The sequence below is a fragment of the Sceloporus undulatus genome, chromosome 6 (genome assembly GCF_019175285.1).
Source record: "Sceloporus undulatus isolate JIND9_A2432 ecotype Alabama chromosome 6, SceUnd_v1.1, whole genome shotgun sequence".
Taxonomy (NCBI): Eukaryota; Metazoa; Chordata; class Lepidosauria; order Squamata; family Phrynosomatidae; genus Sceloporus; species Sceloporus undulatus.
The window spans coordinates 129,357,077-129,378,593 of NC_056527.1; the positions used below are offsets into that span (position 1 = coordinate 129,357,077).

Genomic DNA, 21,517 nt, shown 5'->3' on the forward strand with positions numbered 1-21,517 from the left:
AGTTGGCCAACAATTGAAGATTCCCCACCAAGATGAGAGAAAGCAGTCTTATGGGCATCCCTTCAAGAGTTGTTTCCAAACCTACCATCTACTTTCAGTCTTTAGATTTATTATTGAATGTATATCCCATCTTTTCTCAATGAAATGGTCTCCCATTAAAATAAAGGCCTGTTCAGCTCATCTAAGATTGCTCTCTCATGTAGCAAGTCTGTGATGTGTTTTTGGAACATGAAAATATGTAACTTCACCACAAATATTTAGGATGCCATTCCTTGGATTCTAATAACAGCTCAATGGAAATGCTGAGTGCCACATGTTAAGGTTCTCCAGTTTTGATGCAAGCCCATGGTAGGGGGGTTCTTGTATACCTTTTGAATTAAGCTATACTGAAACCAATCCATGAATGCACCAAAGAAACAAGATATTACATTTACAGGAGCAGATTTTTTTAAAAAAAATAGGAGAACTAAGTGCAAACTCTTGTAGGTGCAACAAGTGCATTTACTCATTTTTGTGTAGATATCTATTGTGCTTAGCCTAACTGAAGATGTTATTTTAAACCAATTTACTTAAGCTGTCCATTTGCAAACATAGACACACTTAACTCAATCCGGTGTCTATAGATTTACCTTAATTCCACAAGAAATTGAGCTAAGTAGAGACATAACCTACATGACTATTCACAGTGGATGGTAGTTCAAAAAAACCTTCTGCAGGCAGGTTAAGCCTTTCTGTGCATCACTAGGCCTTTGAGAGCTGGCTGCGAAGGGGGAAAGGGCCTTCCGTAACATTATGAATGGTAATATTTTAGCTGGTTTTGATTTTATTGACAGTTTGGTTATACTTTTAACTTTTGCATGTTGTACATTTTTAGTTGTATTTGTTTTCAACATTTGTAAGCTGTCTTGTGGTGTAGTGGTTTGAGCATTGGACTATGACTCTGGAGGCCATGGCTTGAGTCCTGCCTCAGCCATGTAAACCCACTAGGTGACCTTAGGCAAGTCTCTCAGCCTCAGAGAGTGGCAATGGCAACCCTCCACGGAAGAAACTTGCCATGAAAACCCATGACAGAAACCCTACAGGGTCTCCATAAGCCAGAAACGACTTGAAGCTACACAACAACAAGCTGCCTGGAGATCTTAATTGGGAAAAAGACAGATGATGATGATGACGATGACCATCATCATCATCATCATCATCATCATCATCATCTTAAGAGTAATCCAAGCACTTGCAGAATGATAAAAGCACAATCTCATTAAATGTCTCTTCTGGCACAGAAATTATACGCCAAGGCTCTACCTAAATAAAAAGGTCTTTGACTCCTTGGCAAAGAGCAGAGACGAAACCAACTCAGCTTCCCATGGGAGGGAATCCCCTAACCTGGATGAAACCAATGAGAAGGCTCCTTCTCACATTCTCACCAAACATGTCTGTAATATTGGTGGGACTGAGAGGAATCCTTCCCCTCAGGATCTTAAAACTTGGGACAGCTTGAAGGTCACACTTTCAAAAATACAGAGTGCCTTTCTCTTATGCAGGGGATCCATTCAGGACCCCCCTTCGTAAGCGAAATATCGTGTATGCTCCAGCCCTATTAAAACCAATGTTGCAGCAGGTGCACCATGGGATTGCACACTATTGCATCTTTCGTTGCGCAGCTTTCAGCATAACCTGAAAGCTGCATATGGCGCAGGTGCACTGTACCAGGAACACTGGAAATCCTTTTTTGTTTTGAAAAATAAAGTTTTAAAAATGTTAAAGAATGTGTATGGTGGGGCTGCAACCAAAGTGAACTGTTGCTGAGGGAGGCTTCTGTCGGAAACAATGCACCCCCTTTTCTCTTTTTGGACCAGAGAAAGTGAGGGAGAGTTCTCAAATTATCCGTCTTTGAAGAAAAGGCATTTTCTGCAAGTAGGAGAGCACCTTTGGATCTAAATCATGATTTTTAAGTTAAGCCCTTGTTTCTTTGTACAATATTTTTGAAGAAATAAAAATTTAAATATTCTGGTCCATCTTTTCCTAAATTTTAACATACAGTTCATTTCTGTAGATTCATTTTGCACATTTCTACAAGACATCAAGTTCCTGATATAATGAAGAGCATCATGGGGGCCATTCTTCTGTAAAGTCTACTATCTTTTCTTTTCATCTTGTCATGTGCATTGATCTTCAAATGCAGGTAGAAAAATGAGCACCATTTGAAACATAGAGACTCCTGCTGCAGCTTCCATTAAACATGGTAGATGGAAAAGGGCAGCTGAGAATACAGAACTGCTTATGTATTTTCTATATGTACTTTTGTGCTAAGATTTTCTATATATTAGAGGAAAAGTGTGGCAAGCTAGTCTATACTGTTCTTGTAGTAAGAGTGGAACATCACAATGATATTGCATGAATATAGGAAGGCAAAGGCAAACCCCCTCTGAACAAATCTTGCCAAGAAAACCCCATGATAGGTTTGCCTTAGGGTCACCATAAGTTGGAAATGACTTGAAGGTACAAAACAACAACAAAGTGAACTCTGATCTGTATAAAAAGCTGTTGTATATACTGAACCATCTGGCCTACGGAATATAAGGGTATCCATTATACTAGTTAAGATGGCTATATACTTTCTCCAGTGACAGAGACAGAATGATTATATACGTTGGATGAATATGAATGGGAGGGTGCTATTGCACTCATGTCCTACCTGTGATCTTGCCACAGTCAGTCACGGTGTAAAAGAAAAATATAAATAAATCTGGAATATGCTTGGTCTGCTTCAGGATAGCTCTTGTTCTGTGAGCACCAAAAAAAGCATCTAAATTAAGAAGAGAGTTCAAAGTGCATGCCAAGATGGATTTGGCTACAGTGATCCTTGCTATAATTACCTCTCAATTAGACTACTGTAATACACTCTACAATGCCCTAAATGGCTTGGAGCCAAGATATCTGAATCACCACTTTCTCCTATATGAGCTTGCCTGGAGTCTGAGATCTTCAGCAGAAGCCCTTTTACATGCCACACGACCCTGAGATACCAGGTTGGCGAGTACACAAAACAGGGCTTTCTCTGTAGCAACCTCTGCATTGTGGAACTCCTTCAGAGAAGTCAAGCTGACTTCATCCTTGTTATATTTCCAATGAACAGCTGAAACTGTACCTTTTCTGTCTGGCAAGCCAGCTGTTTAAAAAGCTGTTATTTTTTAAAATGCTTAATGCATGCTAATGTCCAATGCTTTAGGGTCCTGGTGGGTAGAAAAGTGATTTATAAATACTTTCAATAAATAAATACATAAATAAATATAATTTCAGGGACTTCACAAGAAGTCTCCCCATCGGTTAATACCTGAGATTCTGTAATTGGAGATACCAGCTGTCTACATTGCATTTGCAAGTATATTTCCTAGCATCGAAATATAGAACTGAACACTGGGACAACAGTCACAGATTGCTAGGTGGAAACCACTTCATCTAAGTGGAAAGGTGAAGGAATAATAGTAGTTAGTGGCACCTGCATCAAATTACAGCACCGAAGTAGCTATAGCTGCCACTGTCACACCACTTATGGCAGCCCAGTGATGCTGAAGGAAAATCCATGTGTACTTTAAAAGTGGAGTCCACCTTTATATCACAACTGTTCAGCATGTCTACATGTGACAGTTGCACCACTCATCTCGCACAACAGTGTTGGTGAACTGAATTGGCCATAGAAGCAAACCAAGATAAAGAGCTAGGTTCAGAACCAGTTAGCATTCCCTGCTGAATGCAGAACCCAGAAAGCAGGCAGCTTTAGAAATGTTCTCTACAGGGATTAGGGGAGAGGATCAAGGTGTTTTCACAAGATGGAAGCTGAAGGATCATTTGTTCTTCTTGTTGTTCGTAGCTTTCATTTTTCTCCATAGCCAGACTAGGTCAACATAGAGATTGCGCTGGAGGACAGCAGAAGCACAGACAAGGGCTCCATGAAGTGCACCTGGAAAGCCACCTAGAAAAACATCTTGACCTGGAAAATGAGAAAACAAAGTGATTTCAGGAGTGCTTTAGTTGTGCATTGCTGCAGGGCAGGGGGTTGGAATAGATAGGGCAGGGATATGAATGAATGAGTAAATGAATAGTTACTCAGCAATTCAGCATGAATATAATCAGAAATGTTATCATATCAAAGTAAGATTGTAAAGAACATATCAATAGGAATGTAATTCCTTGCTAAATAAATTCTCACAGGATGCAATGAGTAATTTTAGCAATGTTCTTCTTGTTGCAAAGTCTTCAAAACTGCAGTTTTTGAAGACTTTTTGCATTTCACATTTTATTTTGCACAAAAATTATGTGTGACTTTTTTTGTGCTGAAAACAGAGTTTTTGTGCAGAAAATGCTGTGCAACTATATTGTCTATGGAGAAAATTATTATTAGAAATATTATTTTAAATTATTTTATTATACTGTTAATATTTTACAATATATTACATATATTATTATTATTATTATTATTATTAAAATATGGTTACCTGCAAAATGCTGTTTTATGTGCAAAAAGCCACACATAAAGAGCAAGAGACATTTACCTGTCAGATAGAGGTTTGGGACAGGTGTCTGCGGTCTAATTGTCGTTGTGACGTCTACCTGGAGACGGGAAATGCTGTGTTCTGCACCGTACATTTCTCCTTGTGGAGAAGCTATGTAGTGGCAGTTGGTGAGAGGTGTCCCTGCAGAGACATGCTCAATCTGTTCAGAGGAAGACAGAGGTAAAGTGATCAGAAAATACTGGATACCATTGGTGTCTGAAGAAACCATAAATTGCCTGAGGTGCTACATTTTCATCCCTGTCTGGGATGAGGATTCTGTCCTTTTCCAGATGTTGTTGGGGAACAATTCCCACCAGCTTTAGTTACTGGCAAAAGTGATGGGAGTTGCAATGCAAAGGAACTCATTGTCTGACTGTAGATTTATATGTACCAATAGGACCACCCATATACAAGGCGCAAGTATCAAGGTTTGCAAAAGTACAAAATACCTCTTAGCATGGGGTTGGTGGGCTGAGAGAACAGTACCAGTTCTACGGCTTATTTTATGCTCCTGGGACCTGTTCCTATGAACTGCCAAAAGAGCCAAATCTTATGAGAGGAAATTCTCCCATTCTTTGACCAAAAAAGGATAGTCTGAGGAGTCTGAAGGTGCTGAGGACCACAGAAGCAGCTTTGGTGGACCACTTGTGCTTTAGAGTAGAGCGGGGAACCCCAAAGCAAACCAATGAGGGCAGAGCACACACATACTCCAGTGTCTCCTCAGATGACCTCAGGAGGAAAGGATTTGAAAGAGATAAGTATGCATTATTCCTGAGGTATGCCAAACCAAGGACTTAATGGTCTCCATCCTGTTAGTGATATCTGCAGGCATAAGTTGTGTCACGCATGCAGAGTGGTTTTATTGGACATTGTCCATTGGACTTATCCAGCTGATCAGGATGGAAGCCTCACACTGGAGCATGCAAAAGCCTAATGTGGAAGACATATAAATACGCATTGCAATGTCCATTGTAATTTCAGAATGGGGTGTCAGCCAAATGATTTTACCAATAATCCACCTAAGTTGTACTACACTGATAGGCAATATGGTGATTGTATAGTGCATACAAAACAGTTATTTACACTATGCTGTAGTGATGCAGGATCTCTGCCACCGTAAATTGTTCCCATCCTGAAGTTACTTAGAGAAGCGCTGAACAGTTTCTGCCTGGCTGCACATGTTTACACGGTACTAGGGATGCTCTTACCTTGTCTTTTATACGAGGGTAAACCTTCAAAACCATTTCCATTATACTGTCCACAAAACTGTTTTTGACACTCTCGTACTCCAGTCCTCTCTTTGTGACCTTTTCTTCCTTCCATTCCTCAAACCATTCATATTTGGCAACTATCAGAATAATGAGAGTGGACTTGCCTAAAATAACCAGGACACAAAGCAACTATGTTATTGTCCCAATACAAACGTTTTACAAACCATTATACAGGGAAGGTTTACAAGGCACCGCATGGGTAGTATAATCCAAGGCCAGAACCTTTTAAAAATCAGGGCTGCCCCAAGACATTTTGATGCTTGAGTCAAAGATGCCCCCATCCCCATTCCCTGAAGAGAAGCCAGCTGAGATGGAAGTTGAACCTCAGTTCAACATAGCCAATAGGATAGGGCTCTCCCCAACACTTTAGGTCAAGTGAGCTAGTTTAAGATGTAACACCTGTGTAGCGCATATAGCTCTGTCCATAAGAGGAAAATAGCCAGAAGAATCAGGAGAATGGCTGAGGATCTGCCATAGCTGCTATACAACATTTGCCACCTGAAACATTTGCCTCACATCACCTAATGGCAGCATCAACCACATTTGTTACTTTACCTCTACCAGTAGGGCTCTGAGCATTTGCTACTCAGATCAAGTTGCATAAGACAAGGGTACAGTATTGGCCTGTGTGGTGTCCAGGCCCATATGCTCCAAGTCAATGCAAGTTAGGCTCCAGGACTGACATGATTTGGAAAACCCAGGCCCACCTTCCTTCAGACTGAACCATGCATTTGCACCCAGGAATCTATAGGCTACACAGCCCCCAAAATGGCTCCCCTCCATTTCCCCCTCCTTTATTACTTCATCTATAAATAACGTTGTATTTCAGGTTCAACAGAGCACTCATACCTGGGTATCTCTTCTCCCATAGTGGGTCCTTAGCTGAGGAAGATCCAATGTACAGCAAAGGGATATTCTTTGGAGCAGTTTCCCGTGAACAGTTGAGGTAAGAAATGAACCTGGAAAGAAATAAGGGTTTTACACTTTTTAATGTGTAAGCTGCTTTGAGTTGCAGTCTTTAAGGGAAAAGACGAGATGATGATGATGATGATCATCATCATCATCATCATCATCATCTGTGATCTGGAAAAAAATTAAAGGGTCTTTTTTATTATATGGTATAATGAACAATAGCTTAAGGCAGATGATTTTTCTTCTTTTTTGATGGAGTAACAATATTCCTTGTATCCTCTCCCTGCTCTGTAGTTATACATAATAGGGTTTTGTTTTGGTTTTTTGCAAGTAGCAGGTTTCTGTCTACATCACTGTCAATTTGATACTACAGCCAAAGCTTAGAAGTAATTACAGACAAGTTACTTGTAATCAATTCCTTCATGCAATTATTACAGCAATACCTAAGAGTCTGTCCACATTAATAGAACTAGAGTTGCAGTCACACCCACCGTGTGTAACTATACATGTAACTAAAACTTAAGTTACACCGTAAAAGGAATGACCCACCTTATTACATAATACTTTAATGTACAGTGGGCCCTCAATATCTGCAGGTTCGATATAGTGAAAAAGTTGTAATAATTGACAAGAATTACTGGGAACGATACTGGGACAAGAGAAAAGTTTGTAACCCATAAAGAGAAGCAGTAAATACAGCACTGAAAACTGCCTCAGCTCTTTTAGCTGATCTAGCGGAGTCCTTATGTAGATCCATTTCATGAAGGAGGTGGTTGGAGACACTTGAAAATTATTCCATGATTTTGTGTATGCCTGAAGAGGTTCCTGAAAGTCAGATCTCAACATTAAAAGCATTCTGGAGTCCTGTAGAAATGCTTACGCTTCACTGAGGTCATTGTGTTGAAAGATGTAGTAATTTTTTGCTTCCAGTCCCAATTCTTCTTTGGAACCATTGAGGCCTATGAAGACACAGAATCCTGATGTGCCATGATGCATCATGGAAAGCTGGTTCTGTATTTCTGACAATGCAGGAACAATGGAATGTAAGAAAGAAAGAAAGGAGATACGTTGGTTTTAGAAGTAAAACTATGAATCCAAAGAGTGTAATCTTAACCATTAGTCTTGGAAACTGGGGCAAAACAAAGTTCTAAGTCAGATAGGTAAATTGTGGCCCTTTAGAAATTGTTGGACTGCATCTCCCATCATCCTTTATGAGGATAGCAAAATGATTACACATTATTTACAGGGTTTTAAAAGTGAGAATATCTTCTCAGTTGTCTAAAGAAGAGCTTCACTAAAATTAGTTGACCTATACTTCATCTCCGATTTAGTCAAAATCCAAGGAGGGCGACATTTACAGAAGTAGCCAACTGAAAAAGGATACTAGCCAAGGATAAATGCCTGAGTGGACCCATAATCTCCTGTAAAAGTTAATCACAGAATCAGAGTGCCAGGTGAGGTCAGATTTTCCTATAATCTCTATTTAAACAATAAAAAGTTGACAGGTCTAAGGTTATGAACTCAGACAAGTTCATCCACACTCCTACTCCCTTGACTCAACTTTTCACCTCACCTTAGCACAAACAATTGCTGCCATTGGAAATAAAAGTAAGACCTCTTATTAATGTAAGACTGTGAGGAAGAAACTAGAAGATTCCTATTATTAAACTGTGGTTTATTGTTTTGTCTCCAAATTTGTAATTACATTAGAACCAGAAATAATGGTTTCCGGACTTCATATCTGCCATGACAACCATGAGCCTATCCCAAGTAATATCTGATGCTAGATACATTCTGGACCTGGTTTTCTGTTCTGGGCAGGGTGAAGGACATTGAGAAGCTGGAGCGTGTCCAAAGCATGGCGACTAAAATGGTGAAGGGTTTTGAAACCATGCCCTATGAGGAACGCCTTAGGGAGCTGGGGATGTTTAATCTGGAGAAGACAAGGTTAAGAGGTGATATGATAGCCCTGGTTAAATACTTGAAGGGATGTCATATTGAGGGGGAGCAAGCTTGTTTTCTGCTGCTCCAGAGAATTAGGACCTGGAACAATGGATGCAAAAAAGATTCCACCTAAACATTAGGAGGAACTTCCTGACACTAAGGGCTGTTCAACAGTGGAACACATTCCCTCGGAGTGTAGTGGAGTCTCCTTCCCTGGAGGTCTTTAAACAGAGGCTGGATGGCCATCTGTCAGGGATGCTTTGATTCAGAGTTCCTGCAAGGCAGGGGGTTATACTGGATGGCCCTTGTAGTCTTTTCCAACTCTATGATTCTATGGTAACCTTCTGTACTTCCACTGTCGTAGGAGTTTATCACATGGGGGAGATCCTGTGGAAAAAACAGGATTTAAAAGGTAGCCAAGGAACCAGAGAAGGGATGAGCACACACCTCTGGCAGCTTCTCTACTGTCTGTCTCTTTCTGTTGAGGGAGCCAAGACACCAGAGAAGGATGGACCAGTATGTGCCCCTTCTGGCTTCTCCGCTGCCCCTTCCATCCCCTCCCACTGACACACTTGCTCAACTATCCCCTGGCAGCTCCTTTTGGGTCTGGGTGTCAGCTGGGGGAGTGAGGCAGTGAGAGAGGAAAAGAGGGGAAGGAGGGAAGGTTAAGCTGTTGTTGCCCGGTAGCACTTTCTGGGTATGGCCAGGCAGTGGGCAACTGGGTGGTCAGGGGAGCAGACATACAAGGCAGCGGGATGGAGGATGGGGCAGGCTGCTATCGCCTCACCATCAGCTCTTCCTGGGTGCCTACACCAGGTGACACCAACCCTAATGATTCCATTATCCAAAAAATTTCAGATACTGATGGTATGTAGGGAGATATTTATTTAATTAATTTCATTTGTATGCTTACTTTCTCCAAAGAGTGGGAACCAAAATAACTCACAAAATATACACACCTTCAGATAACCTGGATCTGAGCTATAAAGGGCTTTGCAGGTCATCACCAGTACTTTGAACTGTGCCTGGAAACAAACCTGCAGCTAGAGGAGCTATTGTAAAAGAGAGTTGCATGCTCCCTGTAGCCAGCCTCAGTTAACAATCTGGCGGCAGCTCTTTTAGCCAGCTGAAGTTTCTGAGCACTTTTCAAAGGCAGATGAATGCAGGGGTGTGTTACAGTAATCCAAACTACATGACAAATTACAGTATACACCACAAAATGGATGCATCCAATCCCCCTGAAAAAGGTGGAGAACAGTGCACTTGCATGGAAGCAAAATTGTAGAAACAGAAAAAGACAAAATTGTCCCTTTGTACTGTTTTGTCAAAACCTGTAGAAAATTCCATGAAGTTGGTGATACTGTACAGTTTTATTTTAAACACTGAACCAGACAAAAGTTATAGTTGTATTTTCATGGAAACTCATTCTTTGAAAATGCTTTGAAAATGCAGCATTTGATTAAAAATGCACATACCTGAACAAGGAAGACTCATGCACAAAAATGGCAAACAATTGGTTAAGGCAGAGTGAGCTCTGCAGTGCAATCTGGATTCCTGCAGACTTAGGTGGACTTAAGCTAGCTGCACAGGCGTTTTAGTATGCTCAAGCTCTTAAGTCTTTGAAGAAAAGAATTCAGGCTAGAAGTATATAGGGCACAAGGGCCTCTATAGATAATGCAGTGACACAGAAAAGAAACTTGTGTCATAGCAGATTGTCCCAGAAGTTCTTATGACAATCTTTTAGCTAAGAAGGCTAATGTGAGCCCAGGGTGTGTAAGTAAGGGAAATATCAAGTGGGATTAGGAGCTAGTGTCATGGCTTCCAGTTTAACGGTAGTATATAGGAAGATCTAGAGAGCAATATTGAAGCACTGGGAACCAGGCCTGAAATTAGGTAGAATGAGACCCCTGCCTCAAGCTCCACATTTTAGTTAGTTAATATATTATGGCTGTATATTTACTGCCAGAAAAGCAGAGCTTCACTTGTGAGATTTTCTGGCCTCAGGTGGCAAAATATCCTGATTGACCTAGGATGCTATGCACCTTGATTTGAAGGGAGGGCATTTCCTGCTTTGTTTGAAGCAGCATCGTGTCCTGGGCTGACCCAGACATAAAGATATGCCTTGGAGGATTTGTGATACCATCTCCTGCCTTTTTGCCTCATGTTGGGCAGCTGGGGTGTATATGTGTGTGTGTCAGAATTTGGTTGGGACCATGCTTCTGGGAGAGTATATTTTTACCTGTACCCCTGTCCTTTGTGTCTACCACACCAAGTATTAGTGTAAAAATAGATATCTGCATTCTGGTTCACATAGTCATTCATGAAGTACTGAATTAAGTTGGTGCATATCAAAATACAAAGCAAGTGGATTTCTGTCCCATTCACCAGGCTGGATTACCACAGGTGATGTATCCTCCTCTCTGTTGTACCTTGCATTTTATACATGGTTTCTTCATTTATTCATTTCACTTCTATGCCTGTATTCCTAGGATAATTCACATACATGTATAAAGTTGGGGAGGGGCTGTTTCAGTAAAAATGCCCCAGATCACCAATCACCTTAATCCGGTTTTGCCAATCCCCACAAGGGAGACTAGAGCTCAGGAGACTGATACAAGGATTTTTATTGCTTTAGACAGGGATGAAGTGCCTCAGCTCCTGGGGCCAAATCTGGCAGAATCTTTGGGTTCCAGTCTGTTCCTTTGGATTTTCCTATGGCAACATTCCTTGGTGGAAAAGTACCAAGTTTTTGTATGGTCCTCCCATTCTAACTAAGTGAAATGCCTTTCCTAACACTTAGAACTGGCAGTAAGAGCTTTGAGATAAGATGTATTGATATTCTTAACCCTATTTTTGCCTTTATTACTGCCCACCACCAGAATGTGGCCCCTGAAAACTTCTCTCAGATGGAGTTCATCCTCATACAGAAAGGGGTTCTTCACCGCTTTCTTTGGAAAAAAAGAAGTCAACTGGATTATACAGTCTAGTATTGTTTATTTTGGGGGACGGTGGGAGATATGAACATCGGATCTTACCTTTGAGACATTCATTTCCAGTAGTTAAGGATCAGACAACCTGGAACTTTAGTCCTTTCTGGCCTACTAAGAATGAATGAAGAAGAGCAACCCAAGTTCCAAGTTTTTCCATCTTTATCTACTGGGAAACATCATGCCTACAAATCCTCTGTACTTATACATAAAAGAGGCACAAATTGTTTTGTGTTCTTTTACCTGGCAAAACTCTTAGTTCATTTGGTAACAGCTTCTCGTAGGTGTTAAAGATGCCAGCGTCCGAAATCACCACAGGTGCATAGATGTTAACAGTATCCTGACCTTTCTTTACATTCACACCTGAAAGAGGGAAAAACTTACTTAAATGGATCAGAAGTCTGTCCGTAGAATAATCCTTTTAGGGTACTCTAAAACATTTCTTTGGGATTTATACAGAATATTGAGATGACAAAATTCATACTTCAAAGCTGGAGGGCAAATAGATTTTTTTATTTTATTTTTTTGCTAGTAGCAGCAAGGACAACATTTCATATTGCTACGATCTCTGTATTCTTTACAACAACCTTATGTTAGGTCAATATCATCACCCTCATTTTGCAGATGAAGGTGGTGTATGTGTACAGCAACTGAGTGTGCAGTGATCAATATTACAGACAATCCTTCCATCAGCAACAGAGGCTCAGTGTAATTAAAGGGAGGGTTTAGCAGATAAGCCTCTTAAACACCTTCAAGAGAGTTTCATGTGGTGGGTTAATGTGGTGCTTTGACAGGATTGTTTATTTCCTTAGATCACAGAAAGGTACAGTCTTCTGTTTTCCTTTCCTTCAAGAGAGACCCACTGATGTACCCAAATTGTATGTAAAGAAAAAGGATGAAGCTGTATTAAAAATCTTTTGCACATATATGCATCATAGGAAACACAAGAGTCAACTAAAAGCAAGAAAAATAGGGGCATTCATGTTCTAAAATCACACAGGAATCTCTTGATGTACACAAGTGATGCTAGGGAACAACAGGGACATATTCCCATTTCAACTTTGCATACATCTGAAGAGATACTTGGAAGAAATAATGGTGATGTCTCTTGTTAACATCTAGGGATGCAATGCTTAACTGAATCACTCAGCATTTGGCTAGGGACGACAGGAATTGCAGTCCAGCATATGTGGAGGATAGCAACTGGGGAAGGTTGCATTAAATTAACCCACCAAAACACATTTAATAGTCTAAAAAGAGTGAAGGGTTTTTCAGTTTAAATATTACCCCTTGTAGTTTCACACGGAAAAAGAGCCTTCTAACCCAGTTTAACTCACCACAAGCTTTTCCTTGAGAATCCACTAAAATGCTCTGTACAGGAGCCTTGGTAAGGACAGTCCCACCAGCTTGTTCAATGATGAGGATGGACTGAAAGACAATTTCACTGGAGCCTCCTTGAGGATACCATCCACCTTCAAAGAAGTGCTCAACAAGGATTGCATGTAAAGAAAAGCTGGCCTTGGCAGGAATCACTCCTAGAATAGAGAGAGAGATGGGTTCTCAAAACAAGAAGCTGAAATGACAACTGTGGCTGTATCCACACTGCAGAAATAATCCGGTTTGACACCACTTTAACTGCTATTGCTCAATGTTATGGAATTCTGGGAACTGTGGTGCCATGGCAACCTCATGCCACGACCCCAATCTGGCTTTTGGAGGGCACAATATCTGCAGCGGCACGGCTGCATGATTTGGACACAGCACTAGAGGCATGCTATGATATCATGAGCTGTCTGGAGCAGTGTGCAGCATCATGGCATTGTCAGGACTGTGCACCCTGACTCTGCCTGTAGCTTGTGGCACCAGAGCAGAGCATTGTGTCAAACGATATTATTTCTGCAGTGCAGATACAGCCTGTAGTTTAGTAGAGGAGTCTTTTTGCTCTTACCAAAAGAGGACTGCATAGTAACCAAGGATCACACCAAAAATGTATTAGCATGCACCTCTTTATCCCAGTAGTGTACTCCATGTTAGTATACACAGCCTTACTAGTGGGGTGGAAATTATACAAGAATTGTTCTCTTTTTATCATCAACAAGACCAGAGGGTTTTTCTTTCCTCCTCTGCCTGCCCTGAGGCTCTGCTATGGCATGCACACCTCACTTGAAATCTGACAAATAGCATCTGAAGAGAAAACCTTTTCAATTGTGATCCCCTGCTTTTAGAATGTTCATCCTAGCAAGGCACGCCTGGCACCAACAGGGGTGCCACTGCCCAGGAATTCTGGGAGTTACAGTTGAAAACGTCTGGAAGGCACCAAGTCAAGGAAGGTCAAAAGAGACAATACTGATGGATCAATAGACTGATGCAATAGAAAACAGCTTCCCATACTATTCATTAATACATGGTTGCCTTGAAAGCAGAAGCCCTATCTTTGTTCCACCTTTCTCATTTTGTAACATGCATGATGATATGCTTGTGTTGACTTCCTTCACTTCCACTGCACTTCATTAGTTTCTAGTTACAGGCACAGAGAAATGCAGTTCAATGATATAATTAATTTTACTGCATGATACAATAGCAAGGACAAAATGTAGGACTTCTGCTAACACTGTTAGCCATGATGTTTTCCACATTGCCTATCACTTGGCCCATCAACATGATGATCAGGGATGGCTTAGTGCCCCTGGAAACCTCCTTTGGTGGCTGTTGCAGTTGTCATTTTCAGCTTCCCGCACCTCCTCGTTTAATGGCCCTTCTGCCTCAATTTTTTGTTAACCTTTTATGGCTAGAAAGCAGCAGAGATCTAGACTTTCAGCCACCTCACCCCTTTACTTTTTGTTGTTTAGAAAGAACGGACCCCCATCTTCCTTTCCATCACCCCGAATGGCCTTTAGGCCACAGAACATTCTTATAGTTACAGGCACATTTTTAAAAGTTCTATTTAAGCTTTCTTAAGAATGGAGAAACAGTTTGTCTTTGAAACATGCTCCACTCACGTGCCATTCTGAATTAGCACCACCTACCATAGGTAGGAAAGATATACGTGAACACTGCTCTCAGGTCTGCATTTGCAGTGAACTCAGCCACCACGTTTGAAACGTTTTTGGACAGCATCCTGAAGAAAGGACTGATCAATGCCAGCAAGCCAGTCCGGTGTAGAAACATCACCAAGGGGACTGGAAGCATCTTCAGTATAGCCATGAGGGCACATCCTTTGGCAACTCTCTGAAAGATTGAGAAAGAAAGAGAGGAAACACCATAATGCTGAATTTGTCACCCACAGGTGTAGTTGTGCTGCAACTCTCAGCATTATTACTCATTGGCCCTGCTGGATGGGACTGATAGGATCTGAAGTCCAGTACAATCTGGGAAGCCATAGGTTGCCTTCCCTGTTGAAGAGCGGGTTAGTACTATTGGACTGAAGCTATAACTCTGTTGCAAAACACATGGTTTGTATTTAGGAAGCCACTGATCATGTTGGCTGTAAAGAACGGGAGTTGCAGTTTAACAAATATGGAACGCACCAGGCTGGCATATACAATTATATTTTGTATAGATACTTTAAAAAATATAGATTTTGAAAAATATAAATTTAGATCTGATGGATGGTTTAAATTTTGATTAAAGGTTTAAAAACTAACAACACAATAAATATTTGACTAAAAGACTCTTCTATCCTAATACAAGTAAGCTGAAACACAACTTTAAAAAGGATCACCTTTATAAGTCTCACAAATGCATCAATAGCGGCTTCTTCACCAGGGAACTGTTTCTTTAGTTCTTGGATGTACGTTTCCTCCCCACTATGTAAGTAATACCGCTTTCCACCTTCAGGGTCTCCCAGAATCAGTGTGTCAAAGGGAGAGTCCATCTTGGCCCACTGCAGCTGCCCATCTGTGAGCTGGTCGATCATCATGCGAAGGATAGACCCTTCCTGCATCTGCCCCACATAATGGATCCCTGGAAAGCAACCCAGAAAGTGTTATGATGGAAGAATAATATCACAAGTGTTCTTCCCTGGGTGGTTTTCATTTGCATTTGCTGGGGCTTGGTGTTTTTCAGGACTGGTAGCCAAACTTTGTTTACTTTCAGCGTTTCTTCTTTTCTGTCGAAGTTGTCTAGGTGTTTGCGGATTTCAGTGGCTTCCCTGTGCATTCTGACATGATAGTGGTTGGCATGGTCCAGAATTTCAGTGTTTTCACACACGACTAGCAAGGGCTTACAAAATAAATATGCTAGGTTGCTCAGGTTCAGGCCACAGAGCTGGGGAGGAGGAGATTTATCCTTTTCTTCCTCTACTGTTTCCTCAACTGAAATCCACAGCCTCCCTGCCCCTCCTTCCACATGTGCTATTTGCCACTGGGGGACACATTGATGGCATTTGAGTAGCTAGAAGGCTTTCATATCAGGAAAAACAGCACAAGGTGCTTGTGTCTGCATTAATTGTCCTTGTCCAGCCCATTCAGATCCAGACATACAGGAAAATATGCATGCATTGATATGCACACATTGTCACGCATGGCTGCTCATATGTTGGGTGGGAGAGGATGGGGAAGTCACTATAATACAGTGGTTATAGTGTCAGACATAAGAGATCTAGATTGTAGTCTGAATGAGCTATGACTTTCACTGGTTGACTGTGAGAAAGTCAAAGACTGCTCTGACTCACATCATTGTTATAAGAATAAGGGTGGGGTGGAAGATATTTGGAAATCACCTTCTGTTCATTTAAGGAAAGTCAGTTTAAAAATATAAACATTTATCAGTACATTAGTCCATGGATGTTACATCTGGTTTGGCTAATTTAACCAATTCATAAAATCTTCTTGGGCAAAATTTGGCTTGTAACAATTCTTTATTCTTAGGGCAGTATCTTCTGATTTATAAGCAAGATTTAGCAGTGCTTACAAGTCCCTGTGCAGTGGCTGTGCTAGTGGGGGGATTCTGGGTGTTAACTTTTCTAGACAGTGGGGAAAATCACAGCTATGCGGTTTTGTTTCCAGCCCATTCAAGTGGCCTTACCTACATCAAACTCAAAACCCTTCTCATTGAAGGTATGGCAGCAGCCACCAGCCTTCCCATGCTGCTCCAGGACCAGAACCCGCTTCCCAGCTTTGGAGAGCATCACAGCTAAAGCCAGCCCTCCATATCCACTTCCAATGACAATTGCATCCAGATGGTCAGGAACTTTGTCCTTGGAAAAGCCTGGAACAGAGGAACAAAATGAGTGAGGAGCCACTCCAGTCTCCTGCTGAAATACCATAACCAAACTTACTATGACCCTATAGTAGATTTGAAGAGACACATTATCTAGCAGGTGTTATCCCTGCCCTTTCCCACCAAGTCTACCTAACCCCCAACCTTCCAACGTAATCCTGTTGCTATAATCCCTGACTCTCTTCTTCCAATCTCTTCTTCCTGTTGGTTATCCTAATCTTCTCCATCACATCCAAAATTAGATTGTGTGTAGGAACATGATACTACTAAAACACTCCTGCATGTTTTATCACACTCTTTGGACAATATTTTCTAACTGCAACTTTTGCATCCACCACCAGTTTCTATAGAATAACTCTGTCATTCCGCTGATCTTAAAGAAAGACCTTTCTTTACCATACATAACTTTATCTGGCTATTTACATTCAGATGTATTTGTCACTCATCTAAATCTTCAACATTTTTAATTTCTACTGCATTTTACATCCCCAGCCTGACCTTCACCCTATGTACAAATGTTTAGCCACTCAATGCTTCTGAAGAACTGGGCTATACTCCACAAAATCTTATACTGAAATAAAAAGGTTAGTATTAAAAGCACCACAAGATTTCCTTTTCCTTCTCTCTTTTTATACTTTAGTTTATTGGACCCTTTTGGGGAAAATGGAAACTTCGGACAGCTATTTTTGGAAGGTACAACTCACTGGCAATTTGTTCTACACAAGCACTAACATGAACACTTTCTAGAAGACATTTCTGTTTTAGAACAGCTGTTTATCAACAGCCAAGGCGTAAACAATGCACAATAAAACGGGGGAGAGGTAAATAAAGGAATAGAGCAGCACCATTTAGACAAATTGGTTTGTTTTACCATTAATTTTTGTGGATATCAATCCACTTGTGTAGATGCATTGATGGAGTTGGATGGAAGTACAGCCGTAGTATATTAGAGTTGTTGGTTTGTGTGGGATTAACAATGCACAATGCAGAACAGACGGAAAGAGATACAAACTAGGGAGGTCATAATTTGTCACAGGTTTTGGCTTGACTGGTAGACTTAAGCCCTTAGGCATCACCAGCCACACAGCGAGAACTGCCAACTCCGGTTAATACAGTTTTGGATTTCAGATTTTAAATAGGAATCACTGATGTGAATGAACATCAGTGTGTTTCATACGCCTTCCCCGCTGGCTGTATTTCCAATTAATTCAGAGGAATAACTGAAAGGAACTGAGGTGCAAAAGCATCTCTGGCGTAACAAGCCTTTTATATAAGGTAATTTAAGATATTGTTAATTCTACCATATCATCAGAGGAAGGGTTCCCCTACTTCCACATTCTTTTCAGACAGCTGCTCAGGAATGGTGGTCAGTTCTTGCTGTTTGTTTATTTTTGATATATATATATATATATATATATATATATATATATATAAAGGTGACACATTTATGCATTGAAAGAATCAGTCACTGTTAGATGGAACCAAAATGGCTGCAGAAGAAGTTGGAGGTGAGGGTCCAAACCACAACATTAATTTGCTTTTTGCTGCTGTGGCCTCTTGCAAAGAAATTGTTGCTCTGTAAGGATCTTCCCATTAGGTGACAGGGGCCAGAATCGTATTTTTAATCCTGTTTAGAGTAGACCCACTGAATCAGTTGATGAACCAACCCATGGGTTCAATGGGCCGACTCTAGTTGGGACTGACAAGATTCTGGCGAAGAGTTTCCTATTCTATTGGTGGGAGGCGCTGCAAGATTTAAGCCAGGCTTAACATGCAGATACGTGTCCTCCCAGTTCCTGCTGTTTTAAATGTAAGGGGGTTTCCAGTTTGCAGAGATTCAGATTTAGTCTGCGAAGGGTCTTCCCCAACCCTCCTGGGACCCATTCATATCACAAATTGCCATGGATACTCCTCTGGAATCTTGGGTTTTGTAGTCTGGTGAGGCACTTCAGTTCTCTAGCAGTCAATTCTAAATATTTGATTGATTGATTGTATTGATACCCTGGTCTTCAGAAATGGCCTCAGAGTGGCTTAAAAATTGGTAATTTGACAGTTCCTTGCCCTCAGTCTTACAATCTAAAGACACAACACGCCTTTCTTCTGCCTTGATGCCCATTGGAAGTAGTTTGCTCCTCCACATGGGGAAAGGGACAAAAGAGAGAAGCCAACCAAGCAAGCACTCACATGGCTAGGGCATCCAGGAGCTCCTGGAAGTGTGGACTAAAAGTCCTCTACTCCTTTGTCCCCTCTCTTATGCTCCCTGATATCACAAAGGCCATGGAAAGCTGTGTTGGGATTTGTAGAGTTCAGTCTCCACCCTAAACAGTCTCCCCTTCTTGTCTTAAATCCCCTTGTAAAGAGGAAGGGGCAAAGGGGTAACAGTAATCCCCTTGTGGGGATGGAGAACACTAGAGTGACCTTCTGTCATTGGTGAAAGCTCTAATATTGCCATTTGGGCTCCATTGGCCCTTTCAGCAGCCCTGAGAGCTAGGTCACTAACACTCCCATTTTTGTGCAGAAGGGACAGAGGCTGAGCTGGAAATTGTGCAAGGCCAGTTAAGCAGATGGATTACAAACCAAGAATTAGAATCCAAGTTGTGTTAAATCAATCTCCTGCCATTTGAATAGTGCATTATCAGTGTTTTAAAGTACAGAAAAGATGAGAATTCACCCCAGTATTATAGCCACATGTATGAGAGGGCATTCATGACTCCCTTCTGTATGAGGGGGGCCATATTCAGCCCCTGACTCCAGTCTCACTATTTGCTGTTGTTGTTATTAGGTACGTTCAAGTCATTTCCAACTAAGCTTTTTTCTTGTTTTCCAATCTGAGCCTGACTAAGAAGCATGAATTTACATTCATATGATACATTTATATTTACCTTTGGTTTGAGGATACCCCACATTTCTCTCCAACGACCTCCATTTTACAGTGTCCCATCCTCCTTTACATTGAGGACATCTGGCCACCCTGCCTTGCCACCCTCTGAGGCTGAGAGAGTGTGACTTGCCCTGAAGGTGGTCGGAAACGACTTGAAGGCACACACAACCAGACGTACGTACTAAAACAAAAGATAGTACTTGCCCATAGAGGAACCATGCTTGCCCATAGGGAAACAGCGGAGAAGACTTGCTCAGAAGGATACATTGGGGAATACTTGCCCATAGAGAAACATGGGAGAATAGTCGCCCATAGGGAAATATGGGATAACACTTGTCTATAGGGAAACATATATATTTCTCTATGGACAAGCATTCCCCTGTGTTTCCCAATGGGCAAGTATTCCCCAATGTTTCTCTATGGGCAAGTATTCTCCAACGGTTCCCTATAGGCATGTATTCCCCTATGTTTCCCTATAATAAATAAATAAATAAATAAATAAATAAATAAATGCTTTATTTATACCCTGCTTCTCTGTCAAGGACAAGTATTCCGCAATGGTTCTCTATAGGCAACTATTCTCCTATTATTCCCTATTGGCAAGTAATCCCCAATGATTCCCCATAGGCAAGTATTCCCCAATATTTCTTTATGGGCAAGTATTCCCCTATGTTTTTCCATAAGCAAGCATTCTCCCATGTTTCTCTATGGGCAAATGTTCCCCACTGATTCCCTATAGGCAAGTATTCCCCAATAATTCTCTATGGGAAGTATTTCCCTATGTTTCCCTATAAGCAAGTATTCTCCCATGTTTCTCTATGGACAAATTTCCTCCAATGATTCCCTACAGGCAAGTATTTCCCCCAATATTTCCCTATGGGCAAGTACTCCCCAATGATTCTCTATGGGCAACTATTCTCCTATTATTCCCTATGGGCAAGGATTCCCCAATGATCCCCTATGGGCAAATATTCCCCCAATGATTCCCTATGGGCAAGGATTCCCCAATGATCTCCTATGGGCAAATATTCCCCCAATGATTCCCTATGGGCAAGTATTCCCCAATGATCCCCTATGGGCAAGTATCCCCCAATGATCTCCTATGGGCAAGTAACCCCCCAATGATTCCCTATGGGCAAGTATTCCCCAATGATTCCCTATTGGCAAGTATTCCCCAATGATCCCCTATGGGCAAGGATTCCCCAATGATCCCCTATGGGCAAATATTCCCCCAATGATTCCCTATGGGCAAGTATTCCCCAATGATCCCCTATGGGCAAGTATCCCCCAATGATCTCCTATGGGCAAGTAACCCCCCAATGATTCCCTATGGGCAAGTATTCCCCAATGATCCCCTATGGGCAAGTCTTCCCCAATGATTCCCTATGGGCAAGTCTAGTTTTCCCAAGGGCAAGTCCTAAGGCAGGCTGCCCCATCATCAGCCCTGCAAGGCAGACCCTTCCCTTCCTCCCTCCCTCCCTTCCCTGCCAGTCCTGCCCAGTGCCTACCTCGCTTGAGGACCTTCTTCCTGGCCTCTTTGTCGGTGACGAGGGGCGCCGGGGGCCGGCGGGAATCCTGCTCGAAGGGGTTCCTGGAGGCGCCTCCAGCAGAAGAGCCCCGCGCCTTCAGCACCAGCACCAGCACCAGCAGAAGGAGGCAGCCCAGGAGCAACAGCCAGCCCCACATGGCTGCTCCTGCTCTTGCTGCCGGTGCCAGGAAAGACGCCCAGCACTGAGCAGAGCAGAGGCA

At 41.8% G+C, this 21,517-nt stretch overlaps 1 protein-coding gene across 1 annotated transcript; it reads right to left on the minus strand.

Moving 5' to 3' along the window:
• Nucleotides 1-1,100: 1,100 nt before the first annotated feature.
• On the minus strand, nt 1,101-21,466 carry RETSAT (retinol saturase). The gene is made up of 11 exons (XM_042471519.1): nt 21,277-21,466; nt 16,693-16,875; nt 15,389-15,630; nt 14,694-14,895; nt 13,005-13,202; nt 11,911-12,030; nt 7,617-7,755; nt 6,674-6,783; nt 5,762-5,928; nt 4,554-4,713; nt 1,101-3,991 (listed from the first exon to the last, which is right to left on the minus strand). The coding sequence occupies exons 1-11, from the start codon at nt 21,452-21,454 to the stop codon at nt 3,846-3,848; spliced, it is 1,845 nt and encodes a 614-aa protein (XP_042327453.1). The 5' UTR covers nt 21,455-21,466; the 3' UTR covers nt 1,101-3,845.
• Between the last annotated feature and the right edge of the window lie 51 nt (nt 21,467-21,517).

Bases quoted from the DNA above. Each gene is read 5' to 3' on its own strand.
- RETSAT (XM_042471519.1), bottom strand. From the start codon at position 21,454: ATGTGGGGCTGGCTGTTGCTCCTGGGCTGCCTCCTTCTGCTGGTGCTG. The intron at 4,714-5,761 runs GTAAGAGCATCC...TCCTCTGAACAG, and splicing joins ACCCTCGTATAAAAGACAAG to ATTGAGCATGTCTCTGCAGG. The intron at 3,992-4,553 runs GTAAATGTCTCT...CTCATTTTCCAG, and splicing joins CCCAAACCTCTATCTGACAG to GTCAAGATGTTTTTCTAGGT.